Source organism: Mustela erminea, chromosome 13, assembly GCF_009829155.1.
Source record: "Mustela erminea isolate mMusErm1 chromosome 13, mMusErm1.Pri, whole genome shotgun sequence".
In the NCBI taxonomy this organism is placed as follows: Eukaryota; Metazoa; Chordata; class Mammalia; order Carnivora; family Mustelidae; genus Mustela; species Mustela erminea.
The window spans coordinates 3,620,001-3,635,342 of NC_045626.1; the positions used below are offsets into that span (position 1 = coordinate 3,620,001).

The following is a 15,342-nucleotide window of genomic DNA, read 5'->3' on the forward strand; positions in this document are numbered from 1 at the left end:
CTCAGGCCGCGGAGGAGCAACTTCTTCCCCCGGCGCACGCCCCCTCCCGAGGTAGCAGGAAGCACCCGTCGTCCCGCGGCCCCGGCCTCCCCCGACCTCCCCCGGCCTCCCCCGGCCTCCCCGGCCGGGCGGCGCTTCTTGCAGCGCCGGGAAGCGCCGCGAAGTTTCTCCGCTCCACGCGCCGGCCCAGGTCGGGGGCACCGGACGCAGACGGCAGCCCCGGGGCGAGCGCGGCCCGGGGCGGGCCCGGCCTCCCTCCCCGGCCCGGGCCGCCCGCAGCCGCCGCAGGGAGCGCCGGCGCGGCCCGCGCGCCCCCCAGCCCGCCCCGCGGCCCCCCGCCCCGCACCGCGGCCGCGACCCCCCGCCCTCCCGCTCCCGCGCCTCCCGGCCCCCGCTCCCCACGGCGCGGGCCGCGCGCGTTACCTGCCGAGCGCCGGGGGGCCTGCTGCTTCCTCCTCGGCATGCTGCTCGGGCCGCCGCAGCCGTCGCCTCAGCCGCCGCCCGAGTTCGCGGGGCGCGGGGTCCGGGGCCCCGGGCGCGGGCGCAACTCCGCGGCGCGCCCAACTTTGGCCTCGTCCCCGCGGGCTCCGGGCTCCGGGCGCGCCGCGGACCGCGGGGCGCCGCTCGCATGGACGGCCGCGCCCGGGGCCGCTCAGGAGGCGGCGGCGGCGGCCGCGCGGGCCGCGTCCCGGCCGCCGGGCTGCGGGCGGAGCGCGCGGGGCCTGGGCGCCGAGCCCGGAGTCATCCCCGGCGCGGGCCGCGGGCGCAGCGGCGGGCGCTCGGAGGGCCGGCCCGCGGCCCGCGCTCCATGCTGCCGCCTCCCGCCGCCGCGCTGCTGTGGCGGGCGCTCCTCGGGCGCCGCTCCGGGCGCTCCCCTGCGCCTTCCTCCGCGAGCCGAGAGTCTCCGAGCGCAACTTTCTCTCCCCCTCGCTCCTCGCTGCTCGGGGGTCGCGGCGAGCGGGTTTAGTACGCGGGTCGCAGCTTTCTCATTGTGCGCCAGCGAGGCCGACCGCGGCTGTCCTTTTCCTCCCGCACTTAGTCTAAGAGGAAGAAAGCAAACAAGACAGAGGAGTGAAGCCCCCGTACATACATGCGCCGGGGGGAGATGTCAGGCGCCGCTCCACCTTCCTTCCAAACAGTCACACATCAAACAGTGTCACCCCGCCGGAGCGCCACTTGCTGCCCCGCGCTCCCCGCGGGGCTTTGCCGCCAGGATCGCCGTCTCTTCCTCCGCGAAATCTAATGCAAACACATTTTGATCATGGATTTTTGGCCGGTCTTGATCTTCCAACAGAAAATTTTTGAAAAATACACAAAAAGCACCTCCTCCAAAAAAAAAAAAAAAAAAAAAAACCACCACAGCCAACAACAACCCGGAGAGTGTGTGCGGAGGGGCGAAGAGCGGACATTCACTGGGGGGGCGAGATGAGCGTGGACTGTCCCCCCCAAACTCCTGGGAGAGAGGGAGATGCGCTCTCGCTCCTTCTCTTTTCAGTGAAATATAACACACATTCGGATCGCAGAGCTTTCAGACAGTCTCAACTGATAGACAGACACATCGAGCTGCTTTTCCTGCTTCAGTTTTTACTCCTCCTCCTCTCGCCAACGTCACCCTGACAATTACAAATAGGTCTCTCACAGACCATACCTGTCAATCTTTTTAATTGCTTTGTTTTCTTTTTTTTTTTTTCTTTCCGGAGCTAAACAATGTGACACAAAAAAGAAATCTTAATACAGCATAACATAAAAGATTGCACATTGGAGAAAGACATTGAGGGGGTTGTTATTGGAATCCACTGGCTGATACCGGGTGAAACCCATGTGTTGTAAGCCAAGTTAAGTAGATTTTTAAACCTGTAAGTCCACCCCCCCCCCCAACGTTCATACACACGGAGCCACGTGGACAGACTACCCTTGGATGAGAACGTCGGGACATTTGGGATAAAAATACCTGTGTCACATTTGCAGTCTTGGTTTGGGGGTTAGGCTTGATTGGGGAGGGGCACTGGGTGGCTTTTTTATTTTGGTGAGTCTAGGCAAGTGTAACACAAGAGGGTTTTTTTAAATTAAAATGTATACCTTTAATAAAAATTTTAGAATGGGCTCATCTCATCATACAAAAATGTGGAAAATATTTAATTTGACCCTTCTATGAAAAGTGAATTTACTTGGTCAATATAGAGAATTAGGGAGGAAACTGACAGGAAGGAACAGCATATCTTTCCAGCTGAGTTATGAAATGAGGTCTTCATACATCATTGCAACGTCTCCAATTCAGTGAGGTCCTTCGGCACCCCCACCCAGAAGTTTAAATGCTTATATGATCAGAAAATTTGGCCCTCGAGTCTCCAATATATGTGTTCTTCCCCAGTGGGAAACCTGTAACAGTCTTGTAGAGGCTACTTAAAGCATTCGTGGAAAAAAACACGAAATCTAGGCCAAAATAAATAAAATGGCTTAGTTCGTGCAACTTGCTTGGGACAGACAGGCTTAGGGCAGAAGGCGCAGGCGAGGCGTTCCGGGAATGGGGGGCCAGGAGTCCGGGGCGCAGGGTGCTCTGGGCGCCCCCGCCCCGCGTTCGGTCCTTGTGCGCGTGCACTGGTGGCGGGGGCTCCCCGCGCGGCTCGGGGGCCCCGGCCGTGCCCCGCCGCCCCGGCCGCGCTCGGGGTTGATTCGTACCACCTTGCAAGGAAGTGAACGCTTCGCACGGGAAGGGGAGGTGCCTGCGCCGGCCGCCGGGCGACGCGCCGCTCCGAGGACGCCCCGGGCTGCCGCCGGCTCGGGGCCGTGGCGATCGCGGGACGCGCGGCTCCCCTCGTCGCCCCCCTCACCCTTTTGGAGGAGTCAAATCCGGCTTTTAGAGCGCGGGGAGGGTGGGGATATCCGGTGCCTCCCGGACGCCGGGAGAAAGGGGGAGGGCGGAGAGGATCCGCGGCCAGTCTGCGCCGAGCAGATTCAAACCAAAACAAAAAGATTAAAGGAGCAGCGGCCGGGGTGGCAGCGATCCCCAGGCCGGGACCCCGGGGGTGGCGCGTCCGGGGACCACGGGGGCTGTGCGGACTGCGGGCGCTGCGCGCGGCGGGGAGGGGGGAGCGGGAGCCAGTCCTTGTGGGGAAGGAGGGGGAGTCGAGGGGAGCACGCGGGCCGGAGGAGGGGCGGACCCGCCTGCTCCGCCCGCCCGCTCGGAGCCACGCCGAGTCGAGCGGCCCGGGCTGGGCGCGACCCCGGCCCGCGGCGGCGCAGAAAGCGGGCAGAGGCGCGGGCCATGCTGCGGCTGGCGTCCGCCGGGGCCAGAGCCATCGTGGACATGTCGTACGCTCGCCACTTCCTGGACTTCCAGGGCTCCAACATCCCCCGCGCCATGCAGAAGCTGGTGGTGACCCGGCTGAGCCCCAACTTCCGCGAGGCCGTCACCCTGCTCCGGGACTGCCCGGTGCCTCTCCCCGGGGACGGAGACCTCCTCGTCCGGAACCGGTGAGCCCGGCGCGCGCCCCCCGCCCCGGCCGGGCCCCGGCCCGCTCTGCGCCGCTTCCCGGCTGTCCCGGGCCCGCCCGCGTCCCCGCACTCCGGCGAGCGCTCGGGCGCGTAGCCTGAGTTTGCGAGATCCCGGGAAGTTGAACCCGCCGCCATCTGGCGAAGGCGAACGTAATGTGACTGTTGCTGGTGTGAATACCCGATGCCACCGAACGTCCTCATAACTGAGGGTTATTTTAATTTGGGATTCCCCTCCCCTCCCCCAGCCCTCCCTCCTCCCCCTCCCGCTCCCGAAATAAAACCGACGGGACCCAGAAGGGGAGGCTCCCCGCCCGGCCCACCCGCGCGCACCCACGGCTCCTGCGTTCCCATAATCTTTAGTGTGGACCGGGAACGGGCTGGACACAAACTGCGACGTTTAGGTAACGTGCTTTGGAGGAAGGAGGCCGAGGACGCGGCTGGCTTTTCCTGTGCGCTCCAGGTTGGCAGCCGCCTCGCAATGGCGGAGCCCCGTCGTTGGGTGCGATGGTGTGCACCTCGCCGGTGTCGTCTGCGTGTTGTCAGTGCTGTATGGCTGTTGTCTGTGCCCTAGAGCCTACCGACAGGCTCGTGGCGCGTCCGGGGCGGCTGGATCAGGGCCGGGGTTGGGGCGCCGCTGCATTTGCCTGCGCGTTTTGCAGACCTCTGGGTGGTACTCGGGTGGGTTTCCCCACCTTCTGATCGCCTCTTCCACCTCCACACTCCCTACCTGACTGCGTCTACAGCTCTCTAATCTTTAGTAACTGGTGAAGCGCGGGAAGGGACCTCACTCTGCAGGAGCCGTGCCCTCTGCTCTCTGTTCGCTGGGTCCCCTAGCTGCTGATTTGCAGCCAGGGCGTTCGCCATTCCTCGATCCCCTACGTTAGAGCAGGACTCGCCCGCCTGCTCTGGCGCCTGCGAGGGGTTACAATGTTGTATGTTGCCTGCGAGGGAAAGGAGTGAGTTGTGAAACTATGTTGTAAATTGTTTCTTGGAAAGTACTGTGAGACTCCCGCAAGGCGTGAAAGGCAAAGTGTACCCTTACCCGAGTGGCTTGATGCAGCGTTTAATCCGCTTATTTTAGAGATTCGGATCAGCCTTCCAAAGACTGCAACACTGAATAATTCTGGTCCTGATGGAAAACTTCTGGAAACCTGTTGGAAACGTAAAAATTGAGGGAGCCAAGAGTGGGACTGAGTGGAAGCTGGCCAGAGTGGGGTGCAGAGTGCCTTAAAGGTACATGTGTGTGTCCTAAAAGTTTTTGTGGGTGGATACAGGGCTGCAAAGGATTGCTTCGTTATGGGATTAAGCGCTAAAGCTGTTGAGATAAGGACTTGCTTCCTACCAAGTTAAGAAGAAGGAACACACGCAGAACACACAAGACACAAGAGTCATTTGCTGGAAGTTGAGACGAGAAGCGGGCTGAAAAGCCTCAGCCTTTAGCAAGCAAAAAGTTTGACACGGGCTGCTTTCTTTTCTCGTAATTTTTCTGACCACGTACTCTGACTGTGAGCACTGATGTAAAAACACACAGCACTGCTTAAATAAAATCCCTTTCAGATACCGGGTGTGCGGGGGCGGGAGGGGGGGGTCCTGACTGAGCGGAGCTGGCAGAAGGTGTGAAGTTAAAGGAGGACCAGCTGCCCTGGAGTGGGACCACCCGCCAGCGCTGTCCGAGGAGCTGCTCCGCTGGGCAGCACCGGGTTGATGGCTTCTCCACCTGTGAAAGTACATCAGGTCTTTGGGTTGTCCCCTCCTCTGGCTCCTCTCCCTGCTCCCTCACTGTCCCCTCTAGCCTCCTTCCCCACCAGTGCCCAGGTGCCTCCTGCGCCAGGTCACCGGGGATGGTCCCTGAATTGGGTGGTCAGGATTCTGGAGCACCAGCCCCCCCACAGTTGGAGCTCCTCAGCTTGGTTTGCTTTAGAATCCATGCCTGTGTTTTCCCCCACATATGCCCAGAGTCCTTTAACACAAGTAGTATATTTATATGTACAACTTGACCTCTAACTTCTACGGTGAAGCCCGTATCGGAAGGAGAATGGAACCAGTTTCCTGCATGTTGAGAGGAGGTGAAATCATTGTATCCCCTTTCCCTACTCTGTGGAAAATCTGCTTCTATCCCCAAATTGGAAGGAGATCCTTTATACTCGGCAAATAGTGTCCGGGGAGTTGGAATTGTACAGATTTTTTTTTAAAGAGCAGACTGCAAGTCTATTTGCTGTAGGTTAGTTCATTCTAATCCTAGACCAAATCTCCTCAACAGGGTTAATTGTGTAAAAATTTCATGCAAGCGCTTTTCATTTTTATCATAATAAAAATCTGCTCTAAAATGAATGACATAGGCATACATTCACTTGTTCGGAAAGGTGTTTGGAGATTTTAACTGCGTGCTGCCTGACTTTTCCTTTCAGTTGAATATTTGCACATCTCATCCCATCTTAACAGAAAATAGAAATTCTGTATTCACAGAGAGGGACGTGCTTTTAAGCCAGTCTTGGATTTAGGATAATGAAGTTTATTCCATTTAGGAAAACTGTGAGAGGGGTGCTTAAAAGCCCTGCAGAACGTGTAATTGATGTTCCTTTATCCACTTCTCACTTTCATACATCCCAGGACAACTTCACATCCCCTCCCAGTGCCCAGCCCTCAACAAGAGAAGGAAGAAAGGCACCCTCCGGTCAAGTCAGCTTACGAGCGATTTTTAGCTTTCTTTCGAAGGACAGTGACACATGATTTCGTTTCCAAATATTTCTAACGATTTTCTGCTCAAGTGTAAGATAATGGAGCAAAGAGTTTATAGGAACGGCAAAGAGCGGGGTGGGGGATGGGGAAGGCGTTTTTGATGAACCGTTTGCTGCTCGCGGAGGGTAACGGCATTTCTGCTGACTCCTCAGGCCGAGGTGTTCTTTTATTTATTTTTCTTCCTTGTCTTCAATTTTTTCTTTTTCTTTTCTTTTCTTTTCTCTTCTTTCTTCTCTTTCCTTTTTTCTTTCTTTCTTTCTTTTTAAGAAAAATCTGATCTGGGCGACTTTGTTTGTCTCCCAATATTGAAAGCTCCGGACTTCACGTTTTGTTTTTGTTCAAAGAAAGCCTTCCCCTCCTTTTGCGGGACTGCCCGTTTCATCGTAAGCACGACGAAGGGGTTCAGCACTCTTTAGTATAAAGAAACGGGGCACCTCTCGAAGCGTATATATTTGGGTAAAGCCCACCCCAGTCCCATTCTTTTTCTGGGGTTCCGGGACTTTGGGATCCTCCCATCTGACGGCTAGAACCTTGCACTTACTAAGAGCGTATATTTTACATTAAAGAGGATAACAGGAGAGTCTCGAAATGCAGGCATTCTACCAAGCCTGTCTCCTTTCTTTTTCTCGCTCGCTTCCCCTTCCTGTCCCCTGCTCCCCGACCCGGGCCCCCTTTCCCACTGCGCCCGCCGCTCTTGAACTTGTTTCTGGAGGAGCAGAAGGCGCGGGCTCCCGACCGTCACGAGCCCCAGGTAAGGATCAAGGCGCTTGCGGGCAGCGGCGGATCCCCACCTGCTGCGGCGGCCGCAGGGCGTCAGAGCGGGGGTCCGGGGGAGGCGGGGGCCGCGCCGGGCCTGGAGACCCGCCGGGGAGTGGGCGAGGCGCGCCGAGCGGAGGAGCGGAGGGCTGTGGCCACCAGCCCGAGACTCCTTCACCGAGGACGCAGGCAGTTTAGAAGGCGGCAGGACGGGGGAAGGGGGGAGGGGAGACACGAAAAACGGGGGTGCACTGGAGGCCAAGGTCACGGTCCGGCTGCCCCAGGCCCCAGTGCTGGGGCCGAGGCGCTCCGGCGTGACCTGTGCTTAGAACACCTCCCCGCCCCCCAGCCAAGAGCTTGACTGCCCCTGGGTCCAAGCTCCGCGGCCTGTGCTATGTTTGCCCACCTGACCCCCGCCGGGCTCCTGGAGGCCGAGGTCAGGGTCTCAGGCCTGGGGGGAGGCCCCTCCTCCCCAGCGCCAGCCGGCTGGGCTCGGACCCAGCCCGCTTCGGGAGTCCCAGTCCTGGCTCGAGCCAGTCAGTGGTGGCGGTGGAGAGGCCGGGACCGGAGGGTGGGCAGTCAGCGGAGGCCGGCACTTCCGAGGGGAGACAGTTCCAGAAGGATTTCTGGGGCCCCACAGGCTGGCCCGGGCGCGCGAGGGTCCTGCAGGGGAGACGCAGGGCTGTCTGCAACCTGGAAGGGGCGCGCCGAGGTAAACTTCAGCAGCCGCTGGTCAGCTGCGCGCACCCCAGCTCACAGCAGCGCCCACTCCCACCTCCACGGGGCCGTCCACCCCCTCCCGCGCCGGTGCCCTCTCCCCTCCACTTTTCCCCCCGCGTGGGCCCTGCTTGGTCTTGCCACCTCGCTCTGGGAAGTAGTAAACCGCAGAGGGAAGGTGGGGGAGCCTTTTCCTCCAGTAGCCCCCCCCTCCCCAGGCGCAGTCCTTAGAGGTGGGAAGGTCCCAGGGCCCAGCCTCCACAGGGGCGTCCCTCTGAGCCCAAGGCAGGGGTGCCCCGCAGAAGAGGGCCTCTCCAGTGAGGACTGATCCAGGAGGGGAGAAAGGCACGGGAAGGGTTAATTGTGGGCCGGGAGACCAGAGCTGGCGGTTGGGCCTCAGTCCCCCACCTCTGGAGCAAACCTCGGAGGCTTCCACCCGGAGGACCCCTCCTGGGTCTGGGCTTTACCGCCTACAGCCGGGCGGGAGGCGAGACTCTCCAGCGGGGCTCTGCCCTGGCTGCCTTCTCTGAAGTCCAGAAGCAGGCACGGAAGGAGCTGGCCCCTTTTAAAAAGACCCAACCTTCGGAATGATGTAAATTTAAAAGAAAGAGGGGGGTGGTGGGGGCAGTCCCAAAACAGAATGTGAGCATCTTGGTATTGAATCCCAAATGAAAAAGCAGCAAAAATCATTTTGCCCACTTTTCATTATCACGTTATCATGGATGGCTGTGGAATTCTGCAGTGTGTTCTTGAGGCTGCGTGGTGTGCTAACTTCTGAAAGCAGCTTGATGTGCCCCAGAGAAATGGTTTCCTGCTTGCTGCTTTCTACAGTATGCCGGGAGCTTTCAGTATTGTCGATATAGGGGGCATAATCATAAGGGAGCATTTATAAGTACAAAGTGTTGTCTATAACGTGATGGGAATGGGTCCTTGCACAGGGTAGTTTTGGTTTATTAAGTTAAATTAAAAGTGAATTATTTTGAAATGACCGACTTCCCAGCTTCCCTGTGCTACCAGACAGCACCGTCTTTTCATTTCATTACAGGTGGAAATGACATTTTTAGGGTCCTCCATTATGTGTCTAAGCCACCTCCTGACATTTTTAAGTAGATGGCTTTTTTTTTTCCTTAGGTATCAGGATATTTTTGTTGTGAGGTTTACCGAGATGAAAAAAAGGCTGGTAAAAATACCGACCTCGCAATTAAATGGACTCTGGATACCAAAGTGAAAATAATCATCTGGTATTAATCAAGTTATGTCTCTGTTTCTTGTTGAGGAAAAATATAGTGACGATTTGCTTTTCTTTTCATCTGAAAAGAACTGTAAGATGTCGAATGTTCCATAAAACTCCCTACCCTTATGAGACAATTTTTGTTCAATTAATCAAAATGCATATTTTCATTCTGGACATAGTTACATCAGAAAGAAAATTTGCTGTGGCCACTCTAACCGTGTTTTAAACAACCCCACGGTAACGCGTAACAGCCGATGACCTTGCACACTGCGTCAATCTTCAATAATATCATTGTCATTACTGTTATTATCCGAAGCGTTAAATTGTTGCCAGAATCAATGCAAGTCTACTTCTTTGAATATATTTTATCTCACTGTTGTTTTTTAACATCTTTGTTAAGAGGCCAATTAATTTCCGACTCATAGCCCCAGTGGAGTTTACATATAAGAGGGCTTCCTGACGTTATTATTATTTTTTTTTAATGCTGTATTTCACCTTTGAAAGAAAGGGAGGGTAGTATATAGCATGTGACAGAAACAACTTGGGGCTTCAGGGGCTATGGAGTGATGATCCCCTGCCCTGATTTTAAAAATCAAATATACCAAAACTCAGAATGCAAATACTTATTTAATTTCTCTTTTTCAACTGAGTATCAGGACGGATTTTATTTTTTATTTTTATTTTTTCTGGAATCCTACTAGGATAGATAGCTTAGCCACCCGTCCACAGTCACTGGAATCAGAGGAATTTTTTCTAAGTGGACTGTCAAGGCCTTGATGAGGAGAATATCTTAATGTGTCTGTTTGTTTGTTTTCTTCTAGATTTGTCGGTGTCAATGCATCTGACATCAACTATTCCGCGGGCCGATATGACCCTTCAGTCAAGACCCCCTTTGATGTAGGTTTTGAAGGTGTGGGAGAGGTGGTAGCCTTAGGCCTGTCAGCCAGTGCCAGCTACGCCGTTGGCCAAGCGGTGGCTTACATGGCCCCGGGCTCCTTCGCTGAGTACACAGTGGTGCCTGCCCGGGCTGCGGCTCCCGTGGCCTCCGCACAGCCTGAGTATGTGTCCCTGCCAGTCAGTGCTACCACTGCGTACATCAGCCTGAACGAGCTCGGAGGGCTGTCGGAAGGGACAAAAGTTTTGGTGACGGCGGCAGCTGGGGGGACAGGCCAGTTTGCCGTGCAGCTTGCAAAGAAGGCCAAGTGCCATGTAATTGGCACCTGCTCTTCCGATAAAAAATCCGCTTTTCTGAAATCCATTGGCTGCGATCGTCCCATCAACTATAAGACGGAGCCTGTGAGCACTGTCTTGAAGCAAGAGTACCCCAAAGGTGTGGATGTGGTCTACGAATCCGTCGGGGGCGCCATGTTCGACTTGGCCCTGGATGCCTTGGCTGTCAAGGGGCGTCTGATAGTCATTGGCTTCATCTCTGGCTACCAGACTCCTACCGGCCTTTCTCCTGTGAAAGCAGGGACATTACCGGCCAAACTGCTGAAGAAATCTGCCAGTGTCCGCGGCTTCTTCTTGAACCATTCCCTTTCTAAGTATCAAGCAGCCATGGACCACTTGCTTAAGATGCACGCGGCTGGAGACCTGGTCTGCGAGGTGGACCTTGGAGATCAGTCTGCAGAAGGCAGGTTTATTGGCCTGGAGTCTGTATTCCGGGCTGTTGATTATATGTACATGGGAAAAAACACTGGAAAAATTGTAGTTGAATTACCTCGCTCTGTCAACAGTAAGCTCTAAAAACAGAACAATGACATAAATCCGAGGAGAAAGAAAATGGGCACTTTACTCTTCAGAATTACTCAAATCAAGTTATTTGTAGATGGCTAATGGGTATGATGTTTCTTAAACAAAAGTCAGGAGTTAATGAATAAGTTTCTCTTTATTTCTTTTCTCTCTCCCTCTCTCTTTTTTTTTTTTTTTTTTTTTTGCCCCTCCCTTGAAAAATAATGCTAATAAAAACTTCTCTTGATGGCTCAGAGGTAAAACCGTAATACTCGATTCTTTGGTCATGGACCATCTCATTCCAGATTTTATTGTTCCAGAGAATTAAATTAATTCCTGATGCAAGATCTGATCAAATCAGTATGTCTTCAGCTTGATGAGATTTTAAAATCAGTCTTGAAAATAGTCCACAATTTCTTTACTTTGGGAAAGTTTGGTCTTAGGCTAATGAGCAGTTAATAAATGAGAGAGAGAACAGAAAGGCTGCCATATATTTTCAGAGTCCATATTCCCAGGAAATGGCCCTCCTGCCTTTTCTACAAATTACCAACTATCTAAATAGAAATTGAGAGGAATTCTCCCAAAACCTTGATTTTGTTAGGTTATTAGAAAAATGACTATTTGAACACAGACCTATTTTTTTTTAAAGTGTCTATTATTTAATGCTTTATGCACGATTATCCCAGTGAGGCCTTTGTGGAACCCAAAGTTTGTCTCTGCCCTTAAGAAGCAAATTAGTATTGAAAACCGATACGACAAAAACAGGCTTTAGGAAGGGATACTACAGAGATGGGAGGCTTTAAAAACTTCGGACCTGCCCCCCGAATGGAGCGGTTGTGCTGCGCCCACATCCACGGGGAGGGTCTGCCTAACAAAGGGGAGGCAGTCTTTAGGCATACAGCCAGAGATTAATAACAGCATCCCTCCTCTGCCTGAAGCAGGCTCTAGCAGACAGCGCTGTGCAGAGGAGGGCCTGACGCAATCTAAAATAACAAGACATTCGCTTCATGTTTCAGACTTTCGGACACAGTGTGTTTTCTCTCTGCTCTTGGAAACAGGCTAGTGCATGTGGCACAGAACACTGTCCCCGTGTCCCCATTTTCCTTCCCCACACGTTCTGTGGGAATGAGCGGCTCCTCGTCTCTACTGCCCACTGCCCGGGGTCACATGTGAGAGGCGCGTCTGGAGCCCCATGTGGGGAACCGCGGGCGGCCCACCCGCCTGCCTCCTCACCTTCAGCTCGCGGGGCAGGCTGCGGCTTCCAGCACGTTTGAAATCCCACCGCGCCTCTCTGGTGGGAGGCAGAGCCCACCCGATTATTTTTCAAAGCCCTGGGTTTCAGCGTCTCTAACCTGCTCCATAAATAGGAACGCAATTAAAGATGCTCCAGGAAACTTGGTGACCGTATTTAATTTTTCTCTCCTCCCATCTTGAGGGGCAAGGGAATCCCACCACTGAAGAGCGGTTAGTATCTGTTTTACAAGATTTACTCATTTTCAGGTGCCTGACGTAGCTGCTAGCATGCATGCACAACAATACAATTTATATGGTAAATGGGACCGAATAATGGCTTCACTGAATGTTATGGCTGCGCTGAAGGGAGATGTCACGGTAAATAGCCGCCAAATTATGGATCGTGCCGCAGTGTCACAACTGCACTGAAGACAGATAGCACTGGGGGCGATCGCCACTGGGACGTCTGTGAGTTATGAAGAAGGCGGGCGGCCTGATGCGGGGCTCTTTGTGTCCTCGTTAGGGCAGGGGTGCTGGTGCGGGGTGCGAGAGGAGTGGCCCAGCGTGGCGCTGGGGGTCATCTGTCCCTTTCTGACCCAGCAGCTCCGGCCACAAGAAGGAGACTTTTCTGCCCGCTTTCAGCAGCGTCTCACACGCGGGTCAGGGGACAGGTTCTGGGAATGCTCAGTGCCCAGGAAGTGACCGGCCACGGGCGGACGCTGTGATCCACCCGAGCCGTCCACGGAGGTGATGCGACTTCACGGGGTATCTGTTGCTTCCCACGCAGAGAGATGTGCGCGGTCTGAAGCGGCCGCCCCTCTCCCCCCACGGAGGCTCCAGGAGCAAGGACCCCGCCAGCTGAACTCCTGCTTCCAAACTGCAGCGCGTCCCGGTTTCTTTCATTTTAATGGGAGGGTAATAAAGATGAAAGACCAGCATTTGAGCTGATGGATCCCTTAAGCTACAGAATAGAAATTTATGATGTTTTGAAGGAATAGACGAAATTCAGCGATGTAAAAAAAAAAAAAAAAATTTCAAACACCGAAGTCTAAAATAAAATATAATCTGAAAACCTCATGCTCACTTTCCCCAAACTCAGGAACTACAGTGCATGCTGTTTTCATTTATTCTTAGAAAACAAGCATGAAGGATTCCGCCCATTCAGATAATGCCAAAAATATGTTTAAACTTTTTTTTTTCTTATTCTTCTGAAAAATGATTTGTAAATTGAGGGTCATAGTTCAGTATCAGTTTCATCTGCTGGGATTATCGTTCAGGACGAGCCTGTAATGGGAGGTGAAATGGTGCGACACGCTCACACCCCTTCCTGAACTGCATTACAGAGCACAGAACGTACATCCGTAATTCAGGGCAATTGTCAGTCTTTGTGTTAGAGACAGGGCTGGGGCTGAGCGATGCTGAGCATTATTTCTCAGTTCTCAGGGTGGCCTTCTCGGCACCTGAGCCTTGAGGTCTCTGGCTGGGCAGACGGAGGGGTTTGACTTTGAGAAGCCATGCCTTGCCGTTCCGTTGTGACTTCTAAAAGAACAAGTGCTATATTCCTTCACATTTGTTTTGCGTGCAAACAAACAAACAAAAAAATGCCAACAGTGTCTTTTCGGGTCTCTTTGACGATGAATCCTGCTAGTAAATGTGGTCAGCATTTAAAAAAATTTTTTTTTCAGGAATAGTTCACAAAGAAATGACATGGAAGTTTTGCTTGATATGCTCTATACATTGTTATTATATGATCTCATCTGAATACAGTTTCTCCAGAGTAGGATAGAGCCTCTGTAAATGGTCATTAGTATTACATTCAGTATTTATCTAATGAAAGTGCAGTGACAAGTAGCTGCTGCTTATTAAAATGAAAATCCTGCGTTATGTACTTAAGGAACATTCTGGCTAATGAGGGTGTAATGTCCTCAGTACAACACAGACCTTCTTTTTTGCGTTCCCCACCACAAGACGCTGGAAACTTGACAAATGATATCATTTAAGACACATGCCTGCCGTAGGGACCTGCTTTTTGGCTTCCTGTTTCTGGCTTTTATTTGGGTAACATTTCTAATGACCACCCGACTTGTAACGGGTAATGTTTTAACCCCTTCATAGAGTTCCCAATTAGCATGAATTTACTACATTCAGGGTTTCCTTTAAAATGGGGCAGGGGGTGTTTAGTACTGAAAATATTTTTCTTGATCACTTTACCACATGTACATATGGGACAAATACCACATTTTAGATTTATATAAAAACAGATGAGCAATATGCAACTTTCAGAAAAAAAAAAAAAAAAAACAGAAAAAAACCAAACTCAGTCAGTTGTGGATGATAATTTCCTAGGGGCTACAATTTGCGTTTTATGAATGTAACCCAGATGTGAGACGGCCCGATTTGATGGCCTCCTAATCACTGTTCTCTAACCTCCCCCTCTCTGCTTTTATTACATATCGTTTGTTATTTATAGTACTTATTTAGAGACATGAAACTTATCTATGCAAACATTATTCGTTAGTTTGGGGATTGGGGATTTGTTGGGGTTTTTTTTGAAAGTTCGATTTTCTGTAACTAATGTTTTAGTTAGGGCCCAGAGTTAAATATTTAGGATGATATTTCAGAAGTCAGAGAGGATTTTAAACTTCAAATTCTGTTGCTTCCTAGACCTTTAGCATTGTTATTTCAACTTATAAAAAGAGGAATGTTCAATGGGAGAACCTTACAGCTGTGACCCTGAGCAAAGTATGCAACGTTGCCAAGAGAGGAAGAAAAAAAAAAAAAAAGACAAAACACTATCCAAAATACGTAAGGAATATTTTTACCAACAAGTAATTCTTGCTAGTCGAGAGTTGATACTCAGCGAAAGTCAGATAAGGTGTGTGCATGAGGTTTCTATGTGACTCCTTCACTGGGTCTGGGTGTCGCTGGGCTGTGACGGTAAGACTGAGCGCTCTTCTGTCCCCAGAGCAGGGTTTCTGCCAGCATGGAGCTCCCCCTCAGGGCTCGGCTTCTCCAGGGGCGCGGACACTCCCGGGCAGCGTGTCTTGGATCCCTCACGTGGGAGGGTAAGTACTGCATGGAGTACAGTTTGGGGGAGCCAGTGTGTGCCTCATAGGTCCTGAGCAGCTCTGAGCCAAACGCACAGAGATTCCAACAGCCCCCCAAAGTAAGAGTTTCCCTTGAAGGGCACTATCTGACAGTGCCTTTCTGCCAACATGAAATTAAAATAATAATTAAAACACACCCTGCTGACTGGCGGTAGTACCAGTACGAGGGACGGATTGCTGCTTAGAGCTCAGGAAAGGGTTCCATACGATCATCAGCCACTGCCCTGCCTTGCCCTCTGCACCAGAGGGCCACACTCTCTCTTAGAATGACTTGCACGGATGATGTCTTTGTCAGTGGGGATGTAGGACCGTGTTCAGGGATGCGAGGGC

The 15,342-nt window shown here is 52.9% G+C and overlaps 2 protein-coding genes across 7 annotated transcripts in view; one reads left to right on the top strand and one right to left on the bottom strand.

The window, feature by feature from the left end:
• TSHZ1 (teashirt zinc finger homeobox 1) overlaps window positions 1-1,851 on the bottom strand; it is a 75,421-nt gene extending 73,570 nt beyond the window's left edge. Inside the window, exon 1 of one of the 3 annotated variants that reach the window (XR_004277851.1) lies at window positions 424-1,846. Coding sequence is in view for 1 of the 3 variants with exons in the window: in XM_032309165.1 (XP_032165056.1) it covers window positions 424-463 (40 nt within the window). In the remaining 2 variants the exon portion in view is untranslated. Of the gene's footprint in view, window positions 1-423 lie in introns of all 3 variants that reach the window. The other 2 variants (XR_004277850.1, XM_032309165.1) reach the window with 2 other exon arrangements.
• Window positions 1,852-2,708: 857 nt separating this feature from the next.
• On the top strand, window positions 2,709-12,939 carry ZADH2 (zinc binding alcohol dehydrogenase domain containing 2). Of its 4 annotated transcripts, XR_004277852.1 has the most exons (3): window positions 2,709-3,474; window positions 9,763-12,373; window positions 12,509-12,939. XR_004277852.1 is itself a non-coding variant. In XM_032309167.1 (2 exons), the coding sequence occupies exons 1-2, from the start codon at window positions 3,266-3,268 to the stop codon at window positions 10,685-10,687; spliced, it is 1,134 nt and encodes a 377-aa protein (XP_032165058.1). In that variant the 5' UTR covers window positions 2,709-3,265; the 3' UTR covers window positions 10,688-12,939. The 4 variants fall into 4 exon arrangements, 3 of the variants coding, with proteins under 3 accessions (XP_032165058.1, XP_032165060.1, XP_032165059.1); XM_032309167.1 differs by having other exon boundaries at window positions 9,763-12,939; XM_032309169.1 differs by lacking the exon at window positions 2,709-3,474 and adding an exon at window positions 3,504-3,896 and having other exon boundaries at window positions 9,763-12,939.
• Window positions 12,940-15,342: the final 2,403 nt, after the last annotated feature.